At 37.0% G+C, this 21,819-nt stretch overlaps 1 protein-coding gene across 4 annotated transcripts in view; it reads left to right on the top strand.

The window, feature by feature from the left end:
* The first annotated feature begins 1,372 nt into the window (after window positions 1-1,372).
* Vha44 (V-type proton ATPase subunit Vha44) overlaps window positions 1,373-21,819 on the top strand; it is a 49,185-nt gene continuing 28,738 nt past the window's right edge. Inside the window, exons 1-3 of one of the 4 annotated variants that reach the window (XM_073988493.1) lie at window positions 1,373-1,678; window positions 16,290-16,432; window positions 16,504-16,657. In XM_073988493.1, the coding sequence (XP_073844594.1) occupies window positions 16,301-16,432; window positions 16,504-16,657 (286 nt within the window). In that variant the 5' untranslated portion in view covers window positions 1,373-1,678; window positions 16,290-16,300. Of the gene's footprint in view, window positions 1,679-12,981; window positions 13,475-16,289; window positions 16,433-16,503; window positions 16,658-21,819 lie in introns of those variants that run through there. The other 3 variants (XM_073988491.1, XM_073988492.1, XM_073988494.1) reach the window with 3 other exon arrangements.

Below are 21,819 nucleotides of genomic sequence, written 5' to 3'. Positions count from 1 at the left end.
GAGCAAATAGAATGAAAGAAAATGCAGAAAAACAGCGAAGAATAAAGAAACAAAACAGAATTTGCGAGTACAGGGGTGTGTGTACCCCCTCTTATTCCTCTCTACTCCGTCTCCCATAAACTCAATTTTCATTCCCATTAACTTTGAACGTATAAACACCGTCCTAGAAGTTCTGTAATCGATTTCCCCACTACTGCAATTTCATAAAATTACTCTAGTATGGAACTCGATTTAAGAACCCCTAGTTTCATGCACGAATACAAAGCAACTGACAATACGGAAGTCAGCCTATGTATAGGCCCCGGCACATACGGCGCGTTAAGCGTTGCGTTACAACAACCACATGAAAACTTCAAGAACAAACTTGGCATCACTTACGCATTTTTCATGTGGTTGTTGTTTTCAACGCGCAACGCGTCACACAACGGACCGTATGTATTTGGCCCATATGTGTAAGTAAATCATAGTTGTATTTGGAGACAAATTGGCTGGTGTAAACGCCTAGTTAGTGTATTATGTGCGTTTTTGTTCAAATTTTCAATAAAAACAGGAATGACGAATGCTATGAATGACGAATGGTGTCGTGGAAACGGGCTAATTCGTGTACGTCATTCGGCAGCAAACTATAAAAAGTCTTGGAGCAAGTTGAGTTTAAGCATTAAGCTCGGAAAAAATTTTAATTTGTTTATATAGCCGGCCTTCGGTCGGGGATTTAAGACTTTCTGCTATGGACAGGAGCCAATCTAGGGAACGGGAGCAACATTTTCTTTAAAATTAAAATTTTTCTCTAAGTAGCCGACATTTTACAAGGGAATTTTCGGAACTTCGGAGGCCCATATCTCGAGAAGTATGGACTTCCGCAAAAAATGTTATATATATTTGTGGTCAGGGTAACGAGACCTACCTGTGGAAAAAATTTGGTATCGATCCAAGCTTAATGCTTAAACTCATCTTACCCTGCGTTTACAAATGACAGGACAGTTGACTTCATGTATTGATTGTCAAAATCCCACAACTTGCCTGTGTGACGTAGGCGTCCGGACAACTGCAATAACAGTTGTAAAATTTTGAATGAAAATCATCGATTTATTTTATTTTCCGTTCTCATATTTTGTTTTTGTTCATATTCTTTTGTTTTTAACACATTTCAATTATTATCTCACTTATTTTTACAAAAATGCCAAAAATTTGTCTTCCTTACTGTCTGTGAAAAAATGATGGACAGTTGAGAGACAAACGACAAATGTATGTATGTGTTAGTAAATCAGAGTTGTATTTGAAGACAAACTGTCTGGTGTAAACGCCTAGTTAAGCCAAAGTCTTTTATTTATTATTCCAATAAGATAAAATTTTTCCCTGCACAAAAAGTGTCACTCAATTTTCCAACATTTGCAGAATAGTACAAAAGTACTAATTATAGCAACACTGTGCCAGCTCTAGTGTCATGTGATTTTCTCTCCTCCTCTTTCGCTTGTCATTTATACAGAAAAAATTGTATGTTGAGTTTTTTTGGGTCTTGGGTCGTTGTCGATTGATTTTTGTGGCGAAAAAATTAATTCAACGCAATTTTTGCTGTTTTCCACCGCACAAAACTCGGTTAGAAAATTCGGTGCATTAACCAAATAAACTGAAAATCAAACAAATTCGCTGTAATTGCCGTTGAAAAGCTACGAAAAATGTAAGTGAAGTGTAGAAAAGAAAAAATAAACTCTGAAAAACAGAACACTACAAATGAAAATGAATAATGGAAAAAGTTCCCTTAGTGACGACGACAGGCAACGACATTGCAACCAAAACCATGTAAATGCAGGGTCATTTGAAACAATAAAAAAACACTACGAGATATGCATATTTCGGGCTGCAGAACAAGAAATGGATTCGAACTACTGCATCGCATCCAGACATAAAAACATAATGGAATTTCTAACACCTGTTACAAAGCCAATGCAAGAAAAAAATTGTGTCTGAAGTTGAAAAGAAGAAAAACGGATTTTCCTCTTCATTTTTCAAAGTATTTAATGAAAAAAGACAGTGAATTTGTGCCAATAGAATTGCTAAGCATTTCAACTCATTGCTGACCAAAATGTTTGTGTAATTTTGTGAAAATATTTACAAACATGCGCAGCATTTAATGAAATCTGTTTAATTGTTTCGTTTCTTATGTGGATTTTGGTGAAGAAAAAAGTTAAACCCGTGAGTGAAAAAATTTATCGATTCAAGCTTGTCATGTGACTGTCATCTGTCGCAAACAGCTGACATTAACTTTAAACTCACCACTAGGGCCAAGAAATACAAAAACAAAACAGATGTGCAAACAAAACACAGTGTTGCATTGGTGTGGTGAAAACCAGAATCCGACAAGTGTATGGGGTGAAAAATAAAGAAAAACTGGCCGTTATTTCAAACAAAACATTTAACGAGCAACCAAACTAAAATGCTTTATATTTCAGCCATTCTGAGCATACTTTAGATAAACTGACATTTCCTGCTTGAAATGTTTATACATTTTTGAACGTATGTGTGCGGGGCATCTACATCCATGTTAACACCACCATGTTGGTAGGTGCCTCCTCAGACATTATTGATGACCTACCTCTTGTGTTAATTATCTGTTATGTGATTTAGTTCTTGAAATGTGCGTGTTAAATGATGACTGCGCCTTTTTGTTGGTTTTCTGTTTGTTAATGTGATGAATGTTATAATCCCATGTAGGCACTCCCCTATCTCCTACAAGCATGGGAATAATTCCTTTGAGAGAAGTAGGTATTCCAAATGTTTTATACATTCCCATTGTTTGTACATGTAACACTGCCAAACATTTTTCTTTACAGACTTCTTTTTTATGTGGGTAATGAAGTTGCTGGCTACATTTTAAGTAAAGAGAAGGGAGGACATTTAATGAGGAAATATGTGGGTTCTTATACGAATATTTGCTGAAAATTCATGGACAATTAACCTACTTTACATAGATGGCCCCATACAGGATATATGTTCCAAAAGTAGAAGGCTCTCTAATACATATACCATGTTTCATTGGGACTAACCATCGTTAAAGTTCGATACCTTAAACTTGTCAATGCTGGAATCAGCTTTATATACGGCTGGTGGTTCATACGACGTCTATATTCGACGTCAACATAGATTGGCCCCTAAATCTTATGAGCAATGTTTTTCTCAAACGCATCAAGTAGTACCTACAACCTCTTCTTTTTGGGCAAATACCCATGCCTCGGGTTTATACTATTGCCTAGTTCCAAAGAAGCTAATAGAAGAGGATATGAAGACTACCGGTCCATTGCGATCATTCGTATAATAGTTCAATAGATTAGTTATTGTTGTAGCTGTATGTAATGTGCCAGTATGCTCGTTTCTGTTTAATCAAGGCAGCTTCCGCAGGCTTTTAGAAGTTTATTAAGTAGCTTTGGGGGGTCAGTTGAATAGGGGCAGTGTGAAGTGTTTTGCACGTCCGTAATCAATCCTTGCCCGAATAGGTATTGAGGCGGCTGCACCAGGTCATGGGAAGTCCGTATTGGAATGTTTCGAAAATCATAATTTTGACTGCGTAGCTGAGTTTTGCGTTTGTCCATATCTTATAGGTTATAAATAAAGCCCAAAGGTCGTCTATTTAAAAACATAATTTTTAAAAGCTTTTTATAGAAAAAAAAATATAGTCCGACCACTACGCTATTCGTGTTCCTTCGAACGTGTCTCTTAAGGATCCTGGAGTATTTGGTGGTTGGAATTTTTCTATCGTCGACCTGGACATTCAATGCCACCTTTCACAAATGTCCATAGCGATGGCACCCGACGCCAAGATCGAACAATAATCCGCATATGTAAGATCTCTATGCCATCTGGCGAGGATGGAATACAGGAAAGCTAGAGGTGAAACAGTTCCCTGATTGATTATCCAATGTTTCTACCTAGCCCGGAAGATGGTTTGTTCGACGTCCGCAAACAGTGTAGCGTGGTTGACTACATTGAATGCTTTTGAATACTGATGTATGTGAAAATGAATTACTGACATCCTTAATTGGTTTCAGCGGCGTGACTACCCTGCTCTTTCCAAACTTCGTGAACGATGAGAGTGGCTATTGATAAGTTGAGGACTTTCTTGAGTACTCATTCAGCTGTTTCGGCATTAGCATGGAGATTCAGTAAGGGACCAACGTTTTGGATCATATAGCTTTTCGGATGGCATTTGCAGTGTCATCCATCGTTAACTGTTGTGGTGCGCTTCCTCTGCTGAAAGAGATCTTAGCGAGAGTGACTTCCTGTTGTCCACAGTTTATTTGTTCCGGCTCAATGTTACAACACTTCAGATAATCAACCCCATTTTCCCGTATATGCTCGTCAACCAATATGTTGACTTCCAAAATGGTCTATAAAAGCACCCATTTTGAAGAAAAGGGTCTATAGAAACACCCTTTCTTTCAAAAAGGGTCTATATTCACACCCTTTGTTTCAAAAAGGGTCTATATTCACACCCTTTTTTAATCAAGGGTTTATAGAAACACCCTTTTTTCAGAAAGGGTCTATAGAAGCACCCTTTGTGTCAGAAAGGGTCTATAGAAACACCCTTTCTTTCATCAAGCACCATTTCTTTCAGCAAGGGTCTATAGAAACACCCTTTCTTTCAGAAAGGGTCTATAGAAGCAGCCATTCTTTCAGAAAGGGTCTATAGAAGCACCATTTCTTTCAGCAAGGGTCTATAGAAGAGGCAATCCCACGGCAGCGGGTTCTTTCGTACCGGATTGACCAGGAACCATAGTGTTTCAGCCAGCGGCTGCCAACCCAGCAATAAACCTATGCTCCTGCTCAACAACAACAACAACATAGAAACATCCTTTCTTTTAGCAAGGGTCTAAGAAGCTTCCTTTCTTTCAGAAAGGTCCTATAGAAGCACCATTTCTTTCAGCAAGGGTCTATAGAAACATCCTTTCTTTCAGCAAGGGTCTAAGAAGCTTCCTTTCTTTCAGAAATGGTCTATAGAAGCACACTTTCTATCAGCAAGGGTCTATTGAAGCACCCTTTCTGTCAGAAAGGGTCTATAGAAACACCCTTTCTTTCATTAAGGGCCTATAGAAACACCCTTTCTTTCAGAAGCAGCCATTCTTCCAGAAAGGGCTTATAAGAGCACACTTTCATTCAGCAAGGTTTTATAGAAGCACCCTTTGTTTCAGCAAGGGTCTGTAGAAGCACACTTTGTTTCAGCAAGGGTCTGTAGAAGCACCCTTTGTTTCAGCAAGGGTCTGTAGAAGCACCCTTTGTTTCAGTAAGGGTCTATAGAACCACCCTATTTAGCAAGGGTATCTAGAAGCACCACTTTTATCACAAAGGGACTGTGGAAGCAATCATTATTTTAGAAAGTGTCTATAGAAGCACCCTTTCTTTCTGAAAGTGTCTATAGAAGCACCCTTTCTTTCTGAAAGTGTCTATAGAAGCACCCTTTCTTTCTGAAAGTGTCTATAGAAGCACCCTTTCTTTCTGAAAGTGTCTATAGAAGCACCCTTTCTTTCTGAAAGTGTCTATAGAAGCACCCTTTCTTTCTGAAAGTGTCTATAGAAGCACCCTTTCTTTCTGAAAGTGTCTATAGAAGCACCCTTTCTTTCTGAAAGTGTCTATAGAAGGACCCTTTCTTTCTGAAAGTGTCTATAGAAGCACCCTTTCTTTCTGAAAGTGTCTATAGAAGCACCCTTTCTTTCTGAAAGTGTCTATAGAAGCACCCTTTCTTTCTGAAAGTGTCTATAGAAGCACCCTTTCTTTCTGAAAGTGTCTATAGAAGCACCCTTTCTTTCTGAAAGTGTCTATAGAAGCACCCTTTCTTTCTGAAAGTGTCTATAGAAGCACCCTTTCTTTCTGAAAGTGTCTATAGAAGCACCCTTTCTTTCTGAAAGTGTCTATAGAAGCACCCTTTCTTTCTGAAAGTGTCTATAGAAGCACCCTTTCTTTCTGAAAGTGTCTATAGAAGCACCCTTTCTTTCTGAAAGTGTCTATAGAAGCACCCGTTCTTTCTGAAAGTGTCTATAGAAGCACCCTTTCTTTCTGAAAGTGTCTATAGAAGCACCCTTTCTTTCTGAAAGTGTCTATAGAAGCACCCTTTCTTTCTGAAAGTGTCTATAGAAGCACCCTTTCTTTCTGAAAGTGTCTATAGAAGCACCCTTTCTTACTGAAAGTGTCTATAGAAGCACCCTTTCTTTCTGAAAGTGTCTATAGAAGCACCCTTTCTTTCTGAAAGTGTCTATAGAAGCACCCTTTCTTTCTGAAAGTGTCTATAGAAGCACCCTTTCTTTCTGAAAGTGTCTATAGAAGCACCCTTTCTTACTGAAAGTGTCTATAGAAGCACCCTTTCTTTCTGAAAGTGTCTATAGAAGCACCCTTTCTTTCTGAAAGTGTCTATAGAAGCACCCTTTCTTTCTGAAAGTGTCTATAGAAGCACCCTTTCTTTCTGAAAGTGTCTATAGAAGCACCCTTTCTTACTGAAAGTGTCTATAGAAGCACCCTTTCTTTCTGAAAGTGTCTATAGAAGCACCCTTTCTTTCTGAAAGTGTCTATAGAAGCACCCTTTCTTTCTGAAAGTGTCTATAGAAGCACCCTTTCTTTCTGAAAGTGTCTATAGAAGCACCCTTTCTTTCTGAAAGTGTCTATAGAAGCACCCTTTCTTACTGAAAGTGTCTATAGAAGCACCCTTTCTTTCTGAAAGTGTCTATAGAAGCACCCTTTCTTACTGAAAGTGTCTATAGAAGCACCCTTTCTTTCTGAAAGTGTCTATAGAAGCCCCCTTTCTTTCTGAAAGTGTCTATAGAAGCACCCTTTCTTTCTGAAAGTGTCTATAGAAGCACCCTTTCTTTCTGAAAGTGTCTATAGAAGCACCCTTTCTTTCTGAAAGTGTCTATAGAAGCACCCTTTCTTACTGAAAGTGTCTATAGAAGCACCCTTTCTTTCTGAAAGTGTCTATAGATGCACCCTTTCTTTCTGAAAGTGTCTATGGAAGCACCCTTTCTTTCTGAAAGTGTCTATAGAAGCCCCCTTTCTTTCTGAAAGTGTCTATAGAAGCACCCTTTCTTTCTGAAAGTGTCTATAGAAGCACCCTTTCTTTCTGAAAGTGTCTATAGAAGCACCCTTTCTTTCTGAAAGTGTCTATAGAAGCACCCTTTCTTACTGAAAGTGTCTATAGAAGCACCCTTTCTTTCTGAAAGTGTCTATAGAAGCACCCTTTCTTACTGAAAGTGTCTATAGAAGCACCCTTTCTTTCTGAAAGTGTCTATAGAAGCACCCTTTCTTTCTGAAAGTGTCTATAGAAGCACCCTTTCTTTCTGAAAGTGTCTATAGAAGCACCCTTTCTTTCTGAAAGTGTCTATAGATGCACCCTTTCTTTCTGAAAGTGTCTATGGAAGCACCCTTTCTTTCTGAAAGTGTCTATAGAAGCACCCTTTCTTTCTGAAAGTGTCTATAGAAGCACCCTTTCTTACTGAAAGTGTCTATAGAAGCACCCTTTCTTTCTGAAAGTGTCTATAGAAGCACCCTTTCTTTCTGAAAGTGTCTATAGAAGCACCCTTTCTTTCTGAAAGTGTCTATAGAAGCACCCTTTTTTTCTGAAAGTGTCTATAGATGCACCCAGAAGCACTCTTTCTTTGAGAAAGGGTCTATAGAAATACTCTTTCTTTCAGAAAGGGTCTATAGAGGCACCCATTATTTCACGAAGGGTCTATAGAACCACCCATTATTTCACGAAGGGCCTATAGAAGCACTCTTTCTTTGAGAAAGGGTCTATAGAAGCACCCTTTCAGTTGAATAACACTTAATCCCCTTACATAAAGTTATAAAAACAAATATTTTTAATAAATGCTCTTTTTTAAATAATTGTTGATAATTTATCAAAAAAAAAAAAAAAAAAAAATGAATATTTGCTATTCCAGACGATGGAGAATTTACTCACATTAACTGAGTGAAAATACATTGCATGTTCAAAAAAAAAGTTGTGACCTTGAAATTTGTCATAAAGTCATAAAGAAGTATACCGAATAAAGTTTTGAAAGCAATTTATTATATTCATATCTTCACACTTACATACGTTTCCTGGAAATGTTAAGTGCATTGCATGTTTTGTTAGGCTAGGAAAAAAAGATGATGGGTAGTTCAATTCTTCTTCATGCCTAATTTATATCAGCTAGCGAGAATTTGTATAATGAAGAATTGGAAAGTTAAATTTATTATAATAATAGTAATTATTGTATTTATTTATTGACAAAGCGATTCCATTGTCAAAACCATAGATGGCTCGAAACAGAACTGAACTATGTATAGATTTGCAGCTCCTACAGCTTTTTTACTTTGTGTTGCATATTTGGAATATCATATTTTTCAATATTTTTTGCATCGCTACCTTGGGCTTCCCTCTCTGTGTATACCATCAAGAGGACCTCAGGTCATTATATAACCCATTAATTTCCAACATATGCTTTATAACAACCTTCCATTATGCAATTGTTTGTAAAGTTACAAAAACTTAACATATGAAAATCTACATTTATATTTCCTTATTGAAATTAAACAATAAAGCCTTCAAAATTCACATTATAAATATTTTAAATTATCCTCAATATGTGCTGACGGTTTTCCTTCAACACCACCATAGTGTTGAACTAATCCTTTTTTATATTTGTTTATGACAGCTAGTTTTATTTGTTTTACGGGACATTTGTGGTCACCGTGTGTTGGTCGTTGTCGTCGTCGTCGTATATAGGAAGTCTAAAAATAGTAACATATCGTGTTTAAAAACAATCTCATAGACCTATAACTACAATAACACATATTGACAATTTGTTTTAATGTTTTTGTTTCTTTTGTATTGAACAAAATAAATATGTGGTTAGTGAATTTTGTTATTAACGTTAGTGAAGGACTCGCTGTGTGAAAGTTGAGTGGCCTCACTTTCTATTGTTTTGATGAAACTTGTTTTTTTGTAGTGTTCTTTTACAACATAGATGTTGAGTGTCCTCAAATCGTATAATTTGTTAGAAATTACTTGACACGTGAAATTTCCACATCACACACACCGATTTAAAAACTTTCGTAAGGCATTATCTTTAATTGGAAGCTCCAACAACGTAGAACGGGGGGAAATTACAAAAATAATAAGGTTTGAAAAAAACAGTGGCTAAAATCACAATCAATAAAACTGTGAGAAATGTTTACAATCTCCGGTAATTTCGGTTTGTTAACCTCATGACACAATATGCCTTGTATATTTTTACAATGTTGAATGCAGATTATGGTTCGAAAAATATTTGCGGGTGTTGTCAATGTTAACTTTAGACGGCCTGATAGAGAAAGGTGGAGGATCTTTGTCGCGAATCAGTGAGGTGGACTGGATATTCTACTGTACACCTTTGGAACGTGCGGCAAACATATCAGGTAGTGATATTCTACATAAAAAAATCATGTAACGTCGGGATGTCAAAAGAACACGTGTCCATCGGTGTTTCTTAGTTTTGCAAGTTTAGCACGGAGCCTCGTTGAGCCTAACCTAACCTAAGCCTTTCTGAAAGAAAGGGTGCTTTATTAGACCCTTTCTGAGAGAAAGGGTGCTTTATTAGACCCTTTCTGAGAGAAACGGTGCTTTTTTTAGACCCTTTCTGAGAGAAAGGGTGCTTTTTTAGACCCTTTCTGAGAGAAAGGGTGCTTTTTTAGACCCTTTCTGAGAGAAAGGGTGCTTTTTAGACCCTTTCTGAGAGAAAGGGTGCTTTTTTAGACCCTTTCTGAGAGAAAGGGTGCTTTTTTAGACCTTTTCTGAGAGAAAGGGTGCTTTTTAGACCCTTTCGGAGAGAAAGGGTGCTTCTATTAAGCCTTTTTGAAAGAAAGGAGAGAAAGGGTGCTTCTATTAAGCCTTTCTGAGGGAAAGGGTGCTTCTATTAAGCCTTTCTGAGAGAAAGGGTGCTTCTATTAAGCCTTTCTGAGGGAAAGGGTGCTTCTATTAAGCCTTTCTGAGAGAAAGGGTGCTTCTATTAAGCCTTTCTGAGGGAAAGGGTGCTTCTATTAAGCCTTTCTGAGAGAAAGTGTGCTTCTATTAAGCCTTTCTGAGAGAAAGGGTGCTTCTATTAAGCCTTTCTGAGAGAAAGGATGCTTCTATTAAGCTTTTCTGAAAGAAAGGATGCTTCTATTAAGCCTTTCTGAAAGAAAGGATGCTTCTATTAAGCCTTTCTGAAAGAAAGGATGCTTCTATTAAGCCTTTCTGCAAGAAAGGGTGCTTTTTTAGACCCTTTCTGAGAGAAAGGGTGCTTCCTTAGACCCTTTCTGAGAGAAAGGGTGCTTCTTTAGACCCTTTCTGAGAGAAAGGGTGCTTCTATAGACCCTTTCCGAAAAAAGAGTGCTTCTATAGACCCTTCCGAAAAAAGGGTGCTTCTGTAGACCCCTTCCGAAAAAAGGGTGCTTCTGTAGACCCCTTCCGAAAAAAGGGTGCTTCTATTGACCCTTTCTGAAAGAAAGGGTGCTTCCATTAAGCCTTTCTGAATGAAATGGTGCTTCTATAGAACCTTTCTGAGAGAAAGGGTGCTTCTATAGACTATTTCTGAAAGAAAGGGAGGTTCTATAGACCATTTCTGAAAGAAAGGGAGCTTCTATAGACCATTTCTGAAAGAAAGGGAGCTTCTATAGACCATTTCTGTATGAAATGGTGCTTCTATAGAACCTTTCTGAGAGAAAGGGTGCTTCTTTAGACAATTTCTGAGAGAAAGGATGTTTCTTTAGACCCTTTCTGAGAGAAAGGGTGCTTCTATAGACTCTTTCTGAGAGAATAATGTGGTTCTATAAACCCTTTCTGAATGAAATTGTGCTTCTATAGAACCTTTCTGAGTGAAAGGGTGCTTCTTTAGACCCTTTCTGAGAGAAAGGGTGCTTCTATTGAGCCTTTCTGAAAGAAAGGGTGCTTCTATTGACTCTTTCTGAATGAAATGGTGCTTCTATAGAACCTTTCTGAGAGAAAGGATGCTTCTTTAGACCCTTTATGAGAGAAAGGGTGCTTCTATTGAGCCTTTCTGAAAGAAAGGGTGCTTCTATAGACCCTTTCTGAGAGAAAGGATGCTTCCTTAGACCCTTTCTGAAAGAATGGGTGCTTCTATTGACCCTTTCCGAAAGAAAGGGTGCTTCTATTGAGCCTTTCTGAAAGAAAGGGTGCTTCTATTGACCCTTTCTGAAAGAAAGGGTGCTTCTGTAGACCCTTTCTGAGAGAAAAATGTGGTTCTATAAACCCTTTCTGAAAGAAATGGTGCTTCTATAGAACCTTTCTAAAAGAAAGTGTGTTTCTTTAGACCCTTTCTAAAAGAAAGTGTGTTTCTTTAGACCCTTTCTGAGAGAAAGGATGCTTCTATAGACCCTTTCTGAGAGAAAGGGTGCTTCTATAGACCCTTTCTGAGAGAAAGGGTGCTTCTTTAGACCCTTTCTGAGAGAAAGGGTGCTTCTTTAGACCCTTTCTGAGAGAAAGGGTGCTTCTATAGACCCTTTCCGAAAAAAGAGTGCTTCTATAGACCCTTCCGAAAAAAGGGTGCTTCTGTAGACCCCTTCCGAAAAAAGGGTGCTTCTATTCCCCCTTTCTGAAGGAAAGGGTGCTTATATTGACCCTTTCCGGAAAAAGGGTGCTTCTATAGACCCTTTCTAAAAGAAAGGGTGCTTCTATAGACCCTTTCTAAAAGAAAGGGTGCTTCTATAGACCCTTTCTAAAAGAAAGGGTGCTTCTATAGACCCTTTCTAAAAGAAAGGGTGCTTCTATAGACCCTTTCTAAAAGAAAGGGTGCTTCTAAAGACCCTTTATAAAAGAAAGGGTGCTTCTATAGACCCTTTATAAAAGAAAGGGTGCTTCTATAGACCCTTTCTAAAAGAAAGGGTGCTTCTATAGACCCTTTCTAAAAGAAAGGGTGCTTCTATAGACCCTTTCTAAAAGAAAGGGTGCTTCTATAGACCCTTTCTAAAAGAAAGGGTGCTTCTATAGACCCTTTCTAAAAGAAAGGGTGCTTCTATAGACCCTTTCTAAAAGAAAGGGTGCTTCTATAGACCCTTTCTAAAAGAAAGGGTGCTTCTATAGACCCTTTCTAAAAGAAAGGGTGCTTCTATAGACCCTTTCTAAAAGAAAGGGTGCTTCTATAGACCCTTTCTAAAAGAAAGGGTGCTTCTATAGACCCTTTCTGAGAGAAAGGATGCTTCTTTAGACCCTTTCTGAGAGAAAGGATGCTTCTTTAGACCCTTTCTGAGAGAAAGGGTGCTTCGATAGACCCTTCCTGAGAGAAAAATATGGTTCTATAAACCCTTTCTGATAGAAATTGTGTGAGATGATGCTTCTATATACCCTTTCTGAAAGAGAGGGTACTTCTGTAGACTCTTTCCGAAAAAAATATCTATAGAAGCACCCTTTAGTTCAGAAAGGGTCTATACACATTGCACATTGACTGAGTGAATACGTCACATGTTAGAAAAAATGTTAAATCCCATCAATATCTTTCTTTGGTATCCACTATGTTCTACATCCCCAATAAGTTTACAATGTTTTTTACAATTTCCTACTCATCACTATGGAGAATTTTATTCTTTTACTTATCCATTTGATTTGCTTTGTTAAAAGAAATTATGGAGAATTTTCTTCATCGTTACAATAACAAATGGTGAGTTTCATACCACTTATGTTGAGTTTAATCATGACCATTAAGTTACAGGGTCACACATCAAACCACACACTTCATTTTTCACTTACATTAAGTTTTATTTGTTCCAATAAGAATAATGAGTTGGACAGAAAGTTTTTTGGCGAGAAAACTTGATGTGTCATCAAAAACGAAAATGTTCAATGTTATAAAGAGGAGACATGTGTCTTCAAACTTTAGAGAGACGGGGGTCTCACACATTGTAAATAAATTATGAATCGTTTTTACTCCACATATGTATGTGCATACATATATGTCGCCTATATAGCAGTATTATTGTTATGGCATTAGTTTTAATCCACACTGTACAAATAACCACATACTACATGTTATTGGCCCTGCTGCTTGCCAGACAAAAACAAACAATTCCTTGCTTTGTGCTGTTTCTTTTTTTTTTTGCCTTACATCGGACAATGTTCATGGCGAGAATTTAGTTCTTTTTCATTCGGCTTGGCGTGAACAACGTTTTTTCTTCTTGTGTCATCTGCAATACATGATGTCATAGAGTTAAAGAAAACAAAACTTGAAAACGGTGTTGTTGTGATAGTTTATGAAATTTCCCAGAAGAAGAGGAAACTAACATGAAACTTCCAACAACAAACAGTATGGTGGTGTCATAGAAGTTGAAATTTTTTTATAAAAAAAGTGTTGTGTGTATTACTTCATGAATATATTGTGGCCGGGCTTGGAAAATGTTAATGTCATCTAGGAATTGTTGCGAACACGTTTTCCGCAACGGCCAACTATTAGAAAGGATAATATTACGTGTCATATATAAGCGAGTAAGTTGGCAACAAAAGTTTTATTGTGATGGGGCGCTTGCCTATCATTTGAAATAATTAATTTACAATCTTGATTGGTGGACCATAAAATAAAAACCGGAATAATAAATAAAGTGGCTAAAGTTTCAAATTAATATTGCTATTATCATTGCGATTATGGTTAGTTAACAGAAAATTATAAAAATAAAATGCAAGGCAATTAAAAATTAAACGAAAATTCTTCAAAAAAATGAAATCCATCATAGCGTATGACTAACAACAAAAACAATGACAATAATAATACGTCCCATGGTACCGTACATGAAAGAGAGACATCATTTCGATGATTCTCCCATTCAGCTGACTGAATATGGCTTTCCTTGTATTCAGCCTGGCTGAATAGGAAAACTTTTATTCAGCCTGGCGGAAGACGGGTTTCCCATAGGAAAACTTGTATTCAGCCTGGCTGAATATAATTTTCCATAGGAAAACTCGTATTCAGCCAAGCTGAATATGCTTTTCCATAGGAAAATTGCTATTCAGCCTGGCTGAATATGCTTATCCACAGGAAAATTGCTATACAGCCTTGCTGAATTTGCTTTTCCATTGGAAAATTGTTATTCAGCCTGGCTGAATATGCTTTCCATAGAAAAATTGCTATTCAGCCTGGCTGAATATGGTTTTCCCATAGGAAATATTGTGTTCAGCCTGGCTGAATATGCTTTTACATAGGAAAATTGCTATTCAGCCTGGCTGAATATGCTTTTCCATAGGAAAATTGCTATTCAGCCTCGCTGAATATGCTTTTCCATAGGAAAATTGCTATTCAGCCTGGCTGAATATGCTTTTCCATAGGAGAATTGCTATTCAGCCTGGCTGAATATGCTTTTCCATAGGAAAATTGCTATTCAGCCTGGCTGAATATGCTTTTCCATAGGAAAATTGCTATTCAGCCTGGCTGAATATGCTTTTCCATAGGAAAATTGCTATTCAGCCTGGCTGAATATGCTTTTCCATAGGAAAATTGCTATTCAGCCTGGCTGAATATGCTTTTCCATAGGAAAATTGCTATTCAGCCTGGCCGAATATGCTTTTCCATAGGAAAATTGCTATTCAGCCTGGCTGAATATGCTTTTCCATAGGAAAATTGCTATTCAGCCTGGCTGAATATGCTTTTCCATAGGAAAATTGTTATTCAGCCTGACTTAATATGCCTTTCCATAGGAAAATTGTTATTCAGCCTGGCTGAATATGCTTTTCCATAGGAAAATTGCCATTCAGCCTGGCTGAATATGCTTTTCCATAGGAAAATTGCTATTCAGCCCGGCTGAATATGCTTTTCCATAGGAAAATTGCTATTCAGCCTGGCTGATTATGGAAAATTTGTATTTCGCCTGGCTGAATATCATCTGTTCTCTGTAATTCTTTATTTAAAGTGTGTGATTCTCTTATTGTCCTGAATCCTAACTCAAATTTGGCCTTGAAAAAAAATCAAGTTGCCCTTTAATTCAATATTTAACTTAACCCTATGCAAATTGAACTTGTTAAAAAATAACAAGGAGGAGGATTCACATTTTTGGCCTTGATCCAAAGGTTGTCCACTGTGGAATAATTTCAATTATAAACTTGACTTTTACTTTACCTTATGAATTATTTATCACTTACAAACGAATAGTTGTTCGTCATATTTATATGTTTGTATTTGTTTCTCCCATCTGTTTATTGTACATCACCACCGGTCATGGTGTTGCCTAACCAATTTTGCTGAAACCAACAATAGTAGCGTTTATTTAATTTGAACTTCTTTGAAATTGAACATTAATTATTAAGTATTCCTAAGCAGGCAGCAAGCTAAGCTACCCATCTATTCCATAGTGAAGTGATGGGTGGGGAAGGGTGATTGGTTTTACAAATTATTTAAATATCGACAAGTTATTGTTGAAAATGTACAAATGAATGATTATGGCTTACAGCAGGTATAGATAGGTGAATTAGTAACTTGACCTAGGATATTAACGTTAGCCGATTGACATTGAAAAGGTAGCAGGAAGTTACAAAAGCAATTAAAATCCATAAAGGCCAAAGAGAAAAGGGGAATGAACTTCCGCTTTGGGTAATTGCATTTTGTCTCCAAAATTAGTAATAAAAAATATTATCAATAAAATAATCATCAATAGTAGTGGTGAAATTGTAATAACATTAAAACCATTGTAATTAGTTTTGAAGGAGTTTTTTATTAGGGTGGGTGGGTAGCTATTCTGTATGTCAATATAATACATGCTAGTAATTAAGTGTGTATTGCATTTGGTTGATAAGTTTTGATGGTGATCGCCAGCACCAGATATGGATACTTCAAGGGAAATAAGACACAACTTCTTCAGCTTGGCTTTGTAAATTAAAAACAATTACTGGAAATTGAAAAAAATGTATTTTTTTTCTTTGAAATTTGTCCATGAGCGTATGGGTGGGTTACTAAGTCCAACATGTTTATCCTTATCGAAGCTTAATGTGCAATTGGATATTTAAGACGCACCAAAGATCCGTCTCCTATATCCGGGGATCTTAAGCACTCGAACATTTACTTCGAGACTCTCCCAAAATACGCTGAGATATCTGTGGCCATCTTTTTGTATTGAACTTTTTACATAATGGCGGTTGTTCTGAACTAAAATTCTCCCTGAGTTTTGTCTTTCCGCCGTTTCAACTTAAGCGAGAAAGTGAAAAAACTCACGGGGAATTTTCTTTAATTTACATGGTTTCTTGGTTGTCATATTTTGCAGAAACAGTAGTAAATAATTTCTCAAATTTAATATATATTTCTTGTTTCTTTTCCCAGAAATCAGCAAGATGTCCGAGTACTGGCTTATTTCAGCCCCTGGCGACAAAACCTGCCAGCAAACTTTTGATACCATGAACAATCTCACCAGCAAACAAAACAATCTGTGTAACAATTTTAAGTTCCATATTCCCGATCTGAAGGTAATTCAAAGATTTACATACTCATCCATATAGCATTGTTTATTTATTTTCCAAATGATTCAAAATTTTAGGTTGGTACTCTCGATCAATTGGTGGGTCTCTCCGATGATTTGGGTAAATTGGATACTTATGTTGAACAAATAACCCGTAAAGTTGCCGCCTATTTGGGTGAAGTTTTGGAAGATCAACGTGATAAGTTGCATGAAAATTTACTCGCCAACAACAGTAAGTAGAATAGCGTTTACTTTAAATTATATCACTAATTTTTAGTTAGTTTAATTAAAAAAATAAATCATAGAAGTAGAAGGCATTTACTAACGTCTTGACTTAACGAATTAACAAAATAGTTCTTTATATAATTTTATTTTGGGAATGAGTAAAGATTGAATTTAACAAAAAAAAAAAAAAAAACTAACAAATTTTTTCTTAGAAGAGTAATTAACATTTTACAAAATTTAGTTTAAAATGTAGTCTCAATTATGTTTACTTAATTCAAATATTCTAATTTAATGAATGGTAGTTAATAATTAAAAACATTTGAAATTTTATAACTCTAACAAAAATATTTTTATACACAACAAATTATAGAAGATTTAAAAACTAAACGTTTTTCAATTTTGAAAACATTAGGTTCTGTATTTGAACATTAAGAGTTTTCACTTATTTTTTATGATTATTTTTTGTTTAATTTTTTCCTATGTTTTTTCTTTTGTTTTGAATTTTATGGTTTTTGTTTTTATTTTTTACTTCAATTTTTGTATAATTTTTGAACTCATTACGCACCACATTCATTACATAATACATCTACTCTACCAAATTGGCCTTTCTGTACGTAGAATCGCCTTTTTGGTAGAGTTTGCTTCTTATATTTCTCTGTTGAAACCCCCAAAAAGAAATGTTCAAAAACAAATTTGGACATCAAAACAATGCAAAAAAATGAAATTAATTGTATTTGTTTTCTGTGAAATTGTTCAGTTTTATGTTATTTATTACAACAATTGTGAATTGTATATTTATGCGTTAAAAAACAACAACAAACAAACATCACAAACAACAACATCATCACACTAACCTAATAACAATATATATTTTTTTATTTTCACATATTTCTAAATCAATCACAAACACAGTGAATTAAACTAACCTCGTAGCTATTTTTGTATATACATAGTAAATATGTATGATTCTGTTTATCGTGAAAAGTTAATTTTTTATTTATATTCATTTGTTATATAAATGGGAAAATATTACCTCTCCTTACAGAAAAGTTGATTGTATTTTTTTAAAACATTTAGTCCATATTTACATTAGGCAATTTTCCTTGCGGCAATTGTCAGTTTCTTGATGAGAGAGGGTATTGAGAGGCAAAGGGTTACCATATGCCTCACCTCTCTCTCCATCAAACTGACAATTGCCACAAGGAAAATTGCCTAATATAAATATGGACTTACTGCCCATGTCGACCAATTAAAAAAAAAACGCAAACGGGTTAAAGTTTGAGAAAAACTTTTGCTGTTTTTCAAAATTTTGTCCACTAATAAACTCGTTGTTTTAAAATATTTAGACCCCAAGTATTTTTCGACGAAATGTGTTTCAGACAATTTGGAGTCGATTAAGCAATATCCGTCCGTCTGTCTGTCTTTTGGCTGGCTGGTCCAAAATTTGGCTTTCGTAATATTTGGTCCAAAGTTCGAAAATGACGTTCCAATATGGACTTAATCGGTCCACTTCTTCTAGTACCTCCCACACAAAATTTCGGATAAGTTCAGTTTAGGACCTGCTCTTGAATCGCTTTGATTTTTGTTTCAGCAACTTGTATTCACCGCCCACTACACGACGGTAAAAGTTTTACCAGGGGCAAGTCCATACTTCCTGAAAAAAAGCCTGAAAGTTGCAAAAAAACCCTATGACACCGTGTGAGGCGGTTGGAGCTCAAGATAACTCTCGAACGGATCTGCCGATTCGGTCCAAAATTTATGTTCGAAGATAAGCCATATCGGTCTACTACTTCAGGTACCTCCCCTACAAAAGTTCAGAAATGTTCGGAAAAATTGTTCGTACGGTAACTCTTGAAGGGAGTGACCGATTTAGTCCATACTTTACACATCCTAATATATATACCAGATATATGTAGATCAGGTTTGAATATGGACTATATCTGTCCACTCCTTCGGGTGCCTCCCACACAAAATTTCGGATATGTTCACTTTAAGAACTGCTTTCGAATCACTTTGATTTTTGCTGACTTGCATTCGCTGTTTCAATTACGATGGTAAAAGTTTTTTTCAGGGACAAGTCCATATTTCTTGAGCAAACTGCCCGAAGGGTGTAAAAACCCCCTATGGCATTAACGTAGTGGCTGGAGACACACTTCCTTAATGGTCAACCCATTCCTTTAAGTATCTCTTCCGCAAAACTTTTGATCTTTAATCCAATAAACATTTTTGTCGGTTTATACGCCCAAAATTTTTAAAACCACCTAAATACATACGTTTTTGGGAAAAAAAGTTGTTTCAATATTCACAGGCTGAGGGTATATCTCTGTCGACAAAGCCGACTGATACTTTTTTACTTGTTAAATTTGTTATTTGTGTTGGAAGCAAAAGCAAAGCAAACCCTTTTTCGGGAACTACAGTTTGGGTGTTCAGACCCTCAGCCTTTGGGCTGCTCTACTTCTGGCAACTTCCAAACGAAAGGTTTAAATGTTTAGTTAAAATGTTGCGCACGATACTCTCGAGGGCATTGTAATATTTGTTCCTTGTCATAATGCTTCAAAAGCTCTAAAAAATGTTACGGGAACCAATTAAAATGCCTAGTGTGTACGATAACTATTGGTCAATATGTACGGTTTCTAAAGATAGAAAGGAGTATTCTTAAAATAGAAGCCCCTTGAAAGGAGTCTTCGTTTTCAGAAGTCCCGGCAAAAAGACTTTTTAAAGACAAAAAGCCCTTCAAAGGGGTATGGATGGAACGAACGTTCAAAGTGATCTTCCATTGATAGAAGTCCTTTCAAAGAGGTCTCCTAACGATTGAAGCTTTTCAAAGGAGATAGAATTCCTTTCAAAGGGGTCTTCTATGGATAGAATTCCTTTCAATGGGGTCTTCTATAGATAGAACTCCTTTCAAAGAGGTCTTCGTCTTCAGAAGTCCCGTCAAAGAGACATTTTAAAGATAAAACATCCCTTCAAAGGGGAATTATACAGATGGAAGTTCGTTCAAAGTGATCTATAGATAGAATTCCTTTCAAAGGGGTCTTCTAAAGGTAGAAAGGGGTCTTATATAGATAAAAGCACCTTTAAAGCGATCTTCGTCCTCAGAAGTCCCTTCAAACAGTCCTTTTAAAGATAAAAGGTCATTCAAAGGGGTATTCTACAGATGGATGTTCGTTCAAAGTGATCTTCTATAGATAGAAGCCATTTCAAAGGGGTCTGCTGTAGATAGAAGCCTTTCAACAGGGTATTCTATAGATAGAATTATATCGATAGAAGCTCCTTTAAATGGGTTTTCTATAAATAGAAGCCTCTTCAAATGGGTCTTCTATAGTTAGAAGCCAATTCGAAAGGGGTTTTATAAAGGTAGAGGGTGCCACCGTGGTGCAATGGTATGCACACCCGCCTTGCACGCTGAAGGTCGTGGGTTCGATTCCCCGTCCAGTCAACATCAAACACTTTTCAACGGTGGCAAAGTACCCCTCAGTAATGTTGGCGACATTTTCTGAGTATTTCAGCCTTGTACAACTTCTCTACAAAAGTGGTGTCTTAGACACGCTGTTCGGACTCGGCGATAAACTGTAGGTCCCATATAATTGAGCTAATATGAATCGGGGTGCACTCATTGATATGAGAGAAGGTCTTCCGAAGATAGAAGCCCAATCGAAGATGTCTTGTATAAAGGTGTATTAAATAGATAATAGCCCATTCAAGTGATCTTCTAAAGATAAAAGTCCATCAATGTGGTCATCTATGGATAGAAGCTCCTTCATAGGGTCTTCGAAAGGTAGACACAGCGTCAAAGAATTCTTCTGAAGACAGAAATACCGTCAAAGAGGTCTTCAGTAAATGGAACCCATCAAAAAGATTGTTGTTGTTGTAGCAGCATAAAATGCTGGTTTGGCAGCCTCTGGCCAATACTTCCTGAGATAGGGACCTCCAAATGCCCTAATATGCCCTTGAGAACGCAAATTATCAAATTATAGAGCAGTCCCTCGAAAAGTGTAACCTCTAAAATACGTCGAATTAGGGAGATAAGTTGCATGGGATCTTAACCAAAACATACATTAGGACACGCCGTTCGTAGGTCCCATATAATTGAGCTAATATGAATCGGGGTGCACTCATTGATATGAGAGAAGTCTCCCTTGTCCCGACTGGGATGTTTGTGGAACAATTGTTATTCTAAAGGTAGAATCGCATTGAAAAAGGTCTTCCGAAAATAGAAGCCCAATCGAAGATGTCTTGTATAAAGGAGTCTTAAATAGATAACATCCCCTTCAAGCGATCTTCTAAAGATAAAAGTCCATCAATGTGGTCATCCACAGACAGAAGCTCCTTCATAGGGTCTTCGAAAGGTAGACACAGCTTCAAAGAATTCTTCTGAAGATAGGAATACCATCAAAGAGGTCTTCTGTTAATGGAACCGATCAAAAAGATTGTTGTTGTTGTAGCAGCATAAAATTCTGGGTTGGGAGACTCTGGGCAATACTTCCTGAGATATGGGCCTCCAAATGCCCTTATATGCCCTTGAGAACGCAAATTATCAAATTATAGAGCAGTCCCTCGAAAAATGTAACCTCTAAAACACGTTGAATTAGGGAGATAAATTGCATGGGGTGGTAAACCAGGCCCCTGTTACCATACAGAAAGTGTTTGTTAGCATAATAAAACCACATACATTTGGCCAATAGATGTAGCTTTTCCAACTAATGCATTTGTCCAGGATCAATGCATTTAGCTTCGAAGGTTTCCGCTTCCTATGGTATACTAAAGTCCTGTCTCTGAAGGTTTGTATCAAGATGCTTATCATGAGGACCAGGCTGACAAATATTAAAAAAAGCCGACAGGGTTGAGAGAACTCCTTCCTACTTTGTGCCTCTGCTAACAGTTTTCCTTACGGAGCGAATGTTGATTCTTGAGACCGCGGCCATAAGGCCCGATTTCTCTTTCGGCGTTATGACCCAGTTTCCTTGGCGTTACCGGTCTTCCACCGGATTTAAGGCATTCATTCACCTTTGGACAAAATTAAAGTACAATGTATTTTGGGCCAGATCGCTTCCTAGGGTATACTAAAGTCCGGTCTTTGAAGGTTTGTCTCAAGATGCTTGTCATGGGGACCAGGCTGACAAATATTAAAAAAGCCGACAGGGTTGGAAGAACTCCTTCCTACGTTGT

This window comes from Musca autumnalis, unplaced genomic scaffold (genome assembly GCF_047663935.1).
Source record: "Musca autumnalis isolate F117 unplaced genomic scaffold, ASM4766393v1 scaffold_5, whole genome shotgun sequence".
In the NCBI taxonomy this organism is placed as follows: domain Eukaryota; kingdom Metazoa; phylum Arthropoda; class Insecta; order Diptera; family Muscidae; genus Musca; species Musca autumnalis.
Note: the sequence above shows the minus strand (reverse complement) of the source record. Positions and strands in the feature narration are given on the sequence as shown.